We start from the raw sequence: 11,147 nt of genomic DNA, 5'->3' as shown, positions 1-11,147 counted from the left end.
ATTGAACAATAATTGTCAAATACAAACGAAAGTGCTACAGTGCCAGCTAACCCGATCTAAACAAGCCTGGGGCAGCGAATTCCGCGGACGGGAGCGTCCTGTGATCGTGTCCGTGCGAGTGTGTGACGGGGCTTGTCTCTAATCTTAACCCGGAAGCCGCATTTTTACGCGGCGGCCGTCGCTGTCGCGGCCTTTAAGCGCGCTCCTCACGCCGCGGTCCGCTGTTCTCTACGCAGCACGCAGCACCGTTTGGAGCCGCTGCTCGCATTAACACAAGGGCGAATTATTAGTGCGCTATTACAGGCGCCTGAGCGGCGCGGGGGATTCCTGCCGTGGCTTGGAAGGCGGGAGGCTTTTCCTGATCGTCTTCTCCAGATGAGGCAGGTGACTATAGTAGCATGATCACAAAGGCGAAAGCTGGATGCGTAAATATCACTGTCCATTTGGCCCAAATCTTTGCCCGATCAGCTTTTTTTTACCACTAAAATAAACAATTAAACAATACACCCAAAAGTGACGGAAGATAAGATGCTCGTTAATTATACATATTCTTGTCCCCCAAATCAAGCAAGAGGAGGAGAAAAAAGGAGCGAACTTTATACAGGCGCGGCACCTAAATATGGCAAAAGGAAAACAGGAAAAGAAACAGCAGAGCAATCTTCTGGAGTTAAACATGTGTCCGATCGATTTTTCTAACACTCAAGACTCAACAGCTAGCGATGCATGAAGAAGTCGCTGATGACCACCGGCGACCGCTCCAAGAACGGGAACTGGCGCGGTGGCATTGATCAGTTCAGTACTCCCACAGCAGCGGCTCCTCGATGAGCCGGAACGCGCCGCCGCTGGCCACGTCGTCGTCGACGGCCCACGAGGACGGCCCGCAGCATCTCAGGTCCAGGAGCAGGTCCGGGAGGTCGAAGAGCGCGTCGTCCGTGTTGGGCTCGGCGTCCTCCTGCGGGCACGCCGGCGCCGGGGGCGGGGGCGGCGACGCGGCGCTGGTGCTGGCGTCGTCGAACGCGGAGGCGGAGCTGCTGCCCTCGGGGCTCTTGGCATTGGCGCCGCCGCCGGCGATGGGGCACGACGACGACGACGGCAGAGGAGGGAAGTCGGCGGCCGCGGCGAGCGCGGCAGCGGCCTGCACGTCCTTGGGCGCCGTGGAGGCCGGGCGCGGGAGCAGGTGCGCGAGCGCCGGGAAGTTGAGGTGCGCCTCGCGGGCGCCTTTGATGGCCAGCGCCGCCACGTCGTGCGCGCGCGCCGCCATCTCCGCGGTGGCGAAGGTGCCGAGCCAGATGCGGGACTTCTTGCGGGGCTCCCTGATCTCCGACACCCACTTGCCCCAGCTCCGCATGCGCACGCCGCGGTACGTCGGGTGCCGTCTGCCGTCCTTGCGCGCCCGCTTCTTCGGGGCCACGGAGGACGACGAGGAAAAGGAGGAGGACGAGGACGGGGACGGGGAGGTCGGGGAGGACGGCTCCTGAGTGTCGTCCATGTCCATGGCGGCTTCCTGCCTGCCTGCGGAGCGGCGGTGGCGGAGATGTTGGGCCGGAGCGACTGGGGAGTGGAGACGGGAGGAGCAGAGCGCGGGGTCTGCTTTTTATGGTGTGCCGCGGAGGCCAGAGCGACGTGGAATAGCAATGGAAACATAGGACGACGCCACCTCGGCCTTGTTTGGACGTGTGGTTTTCAGAAACCGTGTACACAAGCAGAGTGCGTTTGACAGCGAAAAAGTTTCAAATTCTTAGTTCAATCATGCTACAAAGAGAGAAATGTTAAAACGGAATTATTTAAAATAATTTATTTATTTTGTTGACATTATACATTTACATCTTTCGGGAGCTGTCAAAGTGGTCATATATGCTATGTTCGCTTAGCTGATAAGCCATGACTGAAAGTACTGTTGGCTGATTTATTGTGAGAGAAAAATACGGTTTGTTGTATGAAAAAATACAACTTATAAGCCAAACGAACATGACGCTAAAAAGTACAGCTTATAAGCCCATTCGAAAAAAGTGTTTACCCCATTCAAATTCCATATTCCCGTAGTAACTTGACTCCTGCACGCTAAAAATATCAATGTGTCACGACACTCTTTTTTTTTGCATCTCATCACTAGGCCCCGTTCGCTGGTCTAAAACTTGGCTGAAACGGGTTGAAAAACACTGTTTTGGTTGAATTATTATGAGAGAAAAACACCGTTCCAACTGAAAAAACAAGCCGAACAAGTTAAATATGAGGTAAGCCGAACAGGGCCACTGACTAAACACTCATATATTTGCACCTACATGAAAGACACGTATACACACTTCTAGGAGTACCTTTGAAAACCTAACCTAATAGATCTAGAGATTAACAAAGTTGTCATAGATATCTCGCTATCGATTGACACATCGTCTATCATTAAAACAATAACGATGCTAAATCTTAAAATAAACTTACAAATTAGCGATCACCTAGAAACTACTTTTGGTATAAATGTTGTCGCATGATATCCATATATCCAAACTCACCACACAATTTAATTTTCACTAAATTTTCAAAGTAATTGGCATATGACAATGAACAACCCAAAACGTTTACCTGTTTTTGAATGGCGAGAGTATGCACGTGGTATTGTAAGTCGAGACGTCGGACTAGAGGAGGATGAATAGTCCTTTCTAAAATTAATTACGTAGGTTAATCGATAAATACGGAATTAAAACTAACGGTCTAACCAAGACTACACCCCTCTATCTAAGTTCACAAGCACCTTAAAAAGATCCTAATTAGGCAACAAAGGTGTCGGGCTAGCTAGAGCTCACCTAATCAATTCTATAAGCAATGTCAAACAAAGCTATGTCACTAGTACTTCAAGCAACAGGGAGAGCTCCTACACATGCTAGTAAACAAAAGCATAAAGTCACCTAAGCTCACTAGTAATGTTCAATAACAAAGCTACACAAGCTAAATTATAGAGTACAAATTACTTAGCTACATTGACTAAACAATGTGACTAACAATGTTACTCAAACCAAATTAGTCACGCAAGGGGGGCTACTTCTAAGCTACACAAACAAACTAATTACAAAAGCAACTACACAAGTACAATGTATCAGAAAATAATTATAAGCTTTGTATAAGGGAATTGCAAACCAACAGGAAAACAAGGATGACACGATGATTTTATCCCGAGGTTCACGTACTTGCCAACACGCTAGTCTCCGTTGTGTTGACCGCTCACTTGGTGGTTTAGCGGCTAATTGGCATCACCCGCCAAGCCCGCACGTCGGGCACCGTAAGATCCTACCCCAAAAGTGAAGATAACTCAATGACACGCTCTACTAGAGCTGCTCTTCATGATCCCCGAGGGGTGAACACAATCCCCTCACAAATCTTTCTCCATAGCACCGCACAATCTTCTCGAGTGCTTCAACGGAGTCACAAGCTAACAAGCCGTCTAGAAGGTGGCAACCTCCAAGAGTAACAAACACCTACTGGCTTGCAACTCGAACACTTAGTGCCACTCGATGCAATCTCACAATGCAATCGCACTAAAATCGCTCAGTCACTCGATCAGATGAACACTACCAAGCATGAGTGAGTAAGAGGGCTCATAAGCACCACCACATAAGCCACCAATGCTCTAGTATGCTCAGCAACGAGCCTAAGGTTGGCTACCACTTCTATTTATAGCCCCATCAACAAATAGAGTCATTGCCCCTTCCCTGGGCTCAAAGCGGGACCGTCGGACCGAGGGGAAACGATCGTCGAACTGTCCGACGGTGGGGCCGATGCCCTGTCGTGGCCACTCTTGCGCTGCCACACGTCCTAATTGAATCTCCCAACCATTGCGCACCCAACGGTCGCCTGCCACACGCTGAAAAGTCATCGTCGGACTCACCCGCACGAGACCGTCGAACCGGCCAAATCCCAGGGTCCGACGCCTGCCAAAACTACACCGAGAGGGTCAGAGGCCATCGAACTGAGTCCATCACTTAGCCATCAGATGCACCAGAGTCCGACGCTTCTCCTCACACGCTCACAAGCTACCATGTGTCCACGCGCGCATGCGTCCATGGAGGAACAAGCATCACGCTTGCAACCGGTCCATCAAGCCAAGTCTTGTCTTGATCTTCTCCCCCTTAGTCACATGACTCAATGTCATGTCTCATATGCAATGAGTTCCTTCATCACATGTGTGAGCCTTGCAACATATTCAAGCTATTTCACCTCCATGGCATAGGTTGCTCACACATGATGTACTTGTGGACTAATCACCTGTGTATCTTAATCAAATACATATTAGTCCACCTAAGGTTGTCACTCAATTACTAAAACCAAACAAGGACCTTTCAATCTCTCCCTTTTTGGTAATTGATGACAATTCTATAAAGATATGAAATTAAGCACTTTTGAATTCATGTTGCTTGCCCAAGCAATTTTACCATGTGTAAATAATTTTGAACAAGTACCAAACCCAAATTGGTAGTATTAGCTCCTCCTATATATGTGCTAGAGTGTTTGGTTTAAAGCTCGCACATAAGCATAGATTGGAATTGTGGAAGAGTAATTACTACCAATGATGTTAAGGTGTAAAGAATTAACCTTTGAAGCGTGATACTAATCAGAGTTGTACTTTTAACATCATCCTTAGCACCATGAGTAGCTAGACAATAAAATACTAGAAACCCTGTGAGATCAATATTATAAGCAAGGTTCTAGTACCACGTGTAGAAATACAAGTCTAGCAACTATCCTATGCATGCTAGTTTTTATTTCATCATTCAAGTTCTACAACTAGCATACACCACATAAGCATGCATATCGAATTTATGCAAGCAAGCACATGACTATGCACATCTCAAATGCAATTAATCAAGTTCATGAGCTTGCTCCCCCTACTTGTGTGCTTCTCTTGTCCAAGAATTTTGATCCTTCTCCATTCTTCAATGTTGCTTCCTCTTCGTCCATGTCCATGTCCAACTTCTACTTCTTCCTCATGGCTTTGATATCTTTGTTCACTTCTCCCCCAAAGCTTTCATATCTTTATACAATATCTCTCCCTTTGTTATCAATTTTCATAAAAGGTGTGCTTCTCATTGATGCAAAGGCTTGCATTGAGGTAGATAGTTGAGGCTTGAATTTTGCATTTTTTATGGACACTTCCAAATATTGGAATGACACCACTTGTATAGCTCTTGAGATACCACATATAGGATCTTTGACCTTGATACCAATTGGTGGGGCACCTCCCCCTATGTTATAGCATGGGTCATTCACTCGATAATCTTGAGCTCTTGTAGATAAGGGATGCATTCTTCACTTGATGATCACTTAAAGTTGAGGATCACTTGTGGAACCACCGTCTTGTATAGTTAATACCACATGTAGAGATGTGATACCACTTGAAAGAATTTGCTACCATGGAACCACTTGTTGGATTTATCAATTTTGACCATTTCTTCAACATTTGCTATCTTAATGAGTACCACTTGTAGGATATCTCTTGTATGTTGATCTAGACACCACTTGTGAATACCACTTGATAAATCAACTGAGTCTAGATACCACTTGAAACAACCAAACTAGATATCCATTTGCATTGTTGTCTTGTGCTTGTACTTTTGTTACTATCATGAGCTTCTAATGTTGACTTAAACTAAATTGATTTGCCTAAGCTTCCAAGTCTGGTTTGAACCCTTTCTAAGCTTTTTCACACACATTAAGTGGTTATCTTATCGAGGTTGTACTTGTCACTAGTTGGCAATCAAGTACTTGGGTTCACTAGCTCATGAACAAACTCATACACTATCACTATATCAATTAATCATACAAGCAATAGTGGTAGGCTATGAATTTAAATATTTCATTTGTTATGTATGATCCTATGAAGCATGTACTATATGCACTAACCGCATACTAGTAAGGGATGAAATGATCATGCATATTACAATGATATCTTTGCTATCTTGGAGTAGAGGATAATCATTTGATTCCAATGAGTCTCCGTAATAGCAATGTGAAGTCCGATTATAAGCTTGGTGATGACCAATCATCATAGATATAGTCCATTCTTCACCCATATGAATTAAGAACCACTTAAGATCAAGTGCACTAATTCTTGTTGTGGTTGGCTTACTTTCTCTTTTGATCAATGCTTGCATGAGAGCACTAATTTGAATACCACTTTAATTACTATGCCTAGCTCTTTTTTGGGTGTTGCTTGCTTTTCTTGATCAACCCTTTTGATTGCTTCAACTAAGTATCTCAAATGTTTCTCAAATCACCACTTTCATATTAGCCTTCCAAGTACTATACTTGGTTTACCTACACATAGGCGGCAAGCCCCTACACTAGGGAGAAGTGACCCCTCTCCAAATAACCATTCTAGATACTCACTTGAATTGACTTTGTTTGATTGATCCAAGTGATGGACTTAACTTGATAAGTAACCATGAAACCTTCTTTAAGTCCTTTTGTTTTTACTTGTTTAAGTCATTTTCTTTCTACTAAATGATCTCCAATAATCTCTAGAACTTAAACTTCATCTTCATCTTGAGCTTGGTCTTGATCTTCAATTTGAGTACCAAATGTGTGCCAAGTATACTCCACAATGAAATGGCCTTGTACTCATTACTTGTCATGCTTCTCGATCAATTCAAGACCAAACTTAGGTTCCTCAACCACTTATAATCATGATTCTAACTTGAGGACCTTTCAATCAAAGTGACTCTTGATCAATCCAATAGTTGTCACTTTTCTGATAGATTTTGTACCTTCAAAAAATATCCATATCTCCCAATATACATATCCAAATACCACAAAATTTGGTGGAGATGTGATTCACTAAGTTCTATAGAATCTGTAGAAATTTAAGATTTATTTGACTTCTAGATTGCTACTAGATTTTAAATCTCTCACCACTGCTATATGCAAAAAACTGCTGCACTATAGCTGATAAGACCACTCCAAAACCAAATCATTTCTTATCCAATTCTCATGAAATTTGTACATCACTTAATACCATAAGTCTAGAGCATGTACACCAATTTTCATGCCAATACAATAAGTTTTGATCACTCAAGCATGGCTAAGATCACAGCTCACATAGATTTTCAAATATAGGACAAACTTCAATTACTTGAGCTATACTTCATCAAATGTGAATTAAACTTGAAACTAACTTATTTGAATATTTTCACAAGATATATGTCCATTCAATCCACTCACTAAAAGTTATCTTATGAATTTATCCAATACAAATCAGTCCAAACTTGATTACTAATCAAATAATCCATTCAATCATCTAATAGCAAGCAACATATGCATATATAACCAATTCAATCAACTCATATGCACCCAAATGAATTAGATCAACAAAAAGTATACCTTTATAGCTCATGACCATCCATTAGCAAGCTTCAACTCAAATACACAAGCCATCAAATATAACCAATGATATCATCACAACTTAAATATGACACTTGTATATGATAGCACATTTGGACTTCACTTGTTGTCATGGCATTGAGATAATGATCATCACGTGTCAATATTTGGCTCAATCACATGATTAACACAATGAATACCACTTGAACCATATGCCAATGGTACCTACAATCAATCATCTACTTTTTGATGGTACCCAAACTAGTTTGGGTCCTCTCAAGTTAGGTGCAACATACTTAGGCATAGCCTTAGTATGAATTGCGGGATGTTTTGCAATTGCAACCAGTGAGGTACCATTGCCATCCTTCCTAAGAATAGAATCATCATCAATTGAAATGGGCTTAGGAGTGTTACCTAGGGGACATGAATGAGCCATGTGTCCCCTTTCCTGACATGAGTAGCAGTTCCTCTTTGATTGAGCATTTTCTTCCTTGCTCATGTGGTGCTTCTCATTGCCTTACCTCTCATGAGTTGTTTGAGCCTTCTTCTCAAGCTTGGTAGGACACTTCGAGGCAAAGTGCCCTATATCTTCACACTTGAAGCACTTGATGTGAGCATAGCATTTCTTCTCATCTTTATTCTTGCTCATCATCTTGGCATCTTGAATAAGCATTGGGTGCCTTACTCTTTCGCCCCTTCTTGTCTTCTTCTTTATCATCAAGTCACTATCATCTTTATGGTTGATCTTAATTTGCTCTTAGGGTTTCTTTTCTTGCTCATCTTGTGGCTTTGATTGATGCTCTTGTTGCTTCACCACTTGCTTGGTTGGGCACATTGAGGTGAGATTACCCCATGTGCGGCACTTGAAGCATTTGACATGCTTTAGCCTCTCTTCTTCTTTCTTTAACTTGAGCTTTTCTTCATTCGGGCACCCATTTGCAAGATGTCCCACTTCATGGCACTTGATGCGCATAAAATGAGATAGCCTCTTTTGTTCTTGCTTCTTCATCTTTCTTTCTCTTTTTCTTTCGCCCTTGTTGAAGCCAATACCACTCTTGTCACCAAAGTTTCTTTGAGTCTTCAACATACTCTCTCTGTCCTGTAATATAGTGCATTCTATGAATTTTAAGACAAATTAATAGAGAACATAAAAGATGTATATACCCTCATTTTATTTCCTAATCAGACGATATCATCATCGTGATTAATGGTGATTGATTGATAAATGGAAAGTATTTAATGTAAAATTGGTTTTTGTCCTCTAGAATGCATTATATTTGAGGACAAAATTTGAATGCTAGAATGCACTATATTACATGACGGAGGGAGTATGCTCAAAGATGACTTTAGAGTTGTAGCACCTCTCTATCTTGTTGCTCAATTTCTTCACTTCATTCTTGAGCTCATTGTTCTCCTTCAAAAGGTTAGTCTCACAAGACATAGAAGTAGAATAAGCATCTATATGTGAAAAACATGGCAAATCTAATTGTTTGTATTTCTTAATGTCTACAGATGTTAATCCGCAAGCGTACGGAATTACCATTGTAGCTTTTACCTGAAAGTTTTTAGGGTATCGTATATCCATAGGGAACAGAGGTATTTCTTCTAGCTAATTCATCCAAGGACAACACAAAGATAGCTGATAAGGGTAGAGAAGGATTCCTATGGCTTAGGGTCTAAGGATAGATAAACTTTACTCCTACTTGCTTACTTCAGGCACTGGTGAACACCTAGTCTGCCAAGCATAGCTAGCCTATAGCTCTACTCCATACCCGAATGTGGGGGATTACAAGGGATAGACAGGGCTATCACCACCTGCCACCTACCCCTCAATCAAAGGATACGAGGCAAACGAAGGTAGCCTCTAGCCTAAACACCACGTCTATGCTATCGACTACTACTCTAGCGCGTTAACAAGGGTTATCCATCTTCATCAGGGCCCTTCTACTAGAGCATTTGTCATGGGGATGGATGATGAACCCACACACAAGTAAAAGTATAGCTTAACTACTCAAAAGACTTTATAACCAAAAGAACCATGAACACTTACTAAATACCTGTTGAGGTACAAAGCCGATGTTTGCTGAGGTACAAGCGGAGGAAGGTTACCGACAAACCCAAGACTTCTTCTCCGAACTCTCCCTCACATCTCTCCCTACTACTATGCTAGAGCTAGCTAGGGCCTAAGCCCATGGATTGGTGCTCTTGCTCTTGCTCTATGATGCTCTTGTGCTCTTGTGTTCTTGTGTGTTGTTGTCAAATGAGGAGGAGGGAGCCTTCTTTTATAGGTGGAGAGGAGGGGGTCATTTGAAAAAGCTTCATCCTCTCATGGAAGGCACTAAACCACCCTCAAACCGACCTCAAGATGCGTTGAACCTGGCCGGGCACCTACGTAACTGTCATTGTAAAGGCGACATCAACCAACCAACCAAAGCTAGGCCCGAGGCGCGCTAGTGGTGGTGCAGGCGCACCAGGGGTGCGGCCACACCCCAACTAGACCCAAATGAGCCTAGGTTTGGCTGGTGGCCTCTTGTGGCCTTCTAGAGTGGGCCTGCAAAGTTTCACACTATTTGGAGCACGTTTGCTTTGGGTTTTGGGCCTTTTTCTCCATGTGACAGGGCCTTGATTTGTCTAGTAAGTGGGCCTTCTCCTCCTAGGCTCATGTCGCATGATGTTATGCCTTGTCATATTACATATTTGGGCGCATTTTCCTTGTTATTCCAACATGTCCTCTTATAAATGGTAAAACACCAAAACTCATGGAAATTGTTAGTTCTAAAGCCCTGTGTCTAAGTTTGGTGATTATTTCGGTGGATTTTATGCGAGTGTTAGCTATTAAAAGTGTAAGTTATGGACCGCCAACAAACTCCCCCACACTTAGCCCTTTGCTCATCCTTGAGTAAAGTTAAGGACTAAGATGGGTCATCTCCTCTAATATGATATCTGCATACAAGTTATTCCAAGCTTCACCTGCACTTGTGAACTTTTGAAGTGTCTACCATATTATCTTGGGAAATTGAATAATGGAACAACATGGATTCAATTCCCCTTGCATCAATCAGTTTAGAAACTTGGGTTTTCATTAGAATTTGAAAAATGTAAACATAGCTTAGCTTCTCAAACGATTCTCTCAAATCGCTCATATATGTGTTTTGTTTCTCACCGAGGCATATCATAGTGTTGCCTTATTTCTTTCTTACTTCTAAAAAAGCTTATATGGATCTTTGGGTAGGGAAAGATATGAAGGCATACTTACTCTGCATATTTTGCTAAGTCAAATCTCGGATCCAAGGAGAAAAGATGCCATACCCTTAAATCAAGAAGTGCAAGTGTGTGGATAAAACAACTCTAAACATATACTATACTCCTTTTGTAGATATGATCTCTCTCTAGCTTTTTATTTTGAGATATGGCTATTATTTTTTTCTTTTTATGAGCCTTCATGTGCTTATCTATTTTTTTAATACCTTGGGATCTTCATGTGTCCCTATTTTTTTCTATACTTTTGCATAGCACATGTATCTTAAACCACATATTGAGAGAGATCACTATTTGTAGAACATGGAGTATTTATTTCTAAGACATATTTTTTGTCTACTCCCAGTGTAGGAGTAGATATTTTGGTGGATGGAGGCATATTTTAGCGTATTTCCAGTGTAGGAATAGCTTAATATATGTGGCGTGCACGTGATCTTGATCTTGGGGGCATGATAACTTTCTCAACAAGGATCAACAAGACTTGACAAAACTCAATGCAGGAATAAGTAGCGCATTTATGAAGG

General features: G+C 42.5%; 1 protein-coding gene across 1 annotated transcript; it reads right to left on the bottom strand.

The window, feature by feature from the left end:
- Positions 1-470: 470 nt before the first annotated feature.
- Positions 471-1,585, bottom strand: LOC136493638 (ethylene-responsive transcription factor ERF039-like). The gene has a single exon (XM_066489739.1). The coding sequence runs from the start codon at positions 1,493-1,495 to the stop codon at positions 794-796; it is 702 nt and encodes a 233-aa protein (XP_066345836.1). The 5' UTR covers positions 1,496-1,585; the 3' UTR covers positions 471-793.
- Between the last annotated feature and the right edge of the window lie 9,562 nt (positions 1,586-11,147).

Source organism: Miscanthus floridulus, chromosome 11 (assembly GCF_019320115.1).
Source record: "Miscanthus floridulus cultivar M001 chromosome 11, ASM1932011v1, whole genome shotgun sequence".
Lineage (NCBI taxonomy): Eukaryota > Viridiplantae > Streptophyta > Magnoliopsida > Poales > Poaceae > Miscanthus > Miscanthus floridulus.
This window is presented reverse-complemented; position numbering and strand designations above follow the sequence as displayed.

Coding starts and splice junctions, on each gene's coding strand:
- LOC136493638 (XM_066489739.1), bottom strand. CDS start 1,495: ATGGACATGGACGACACTCAGGAGCCGTCCTCCCCGACCTCCCCGTCC.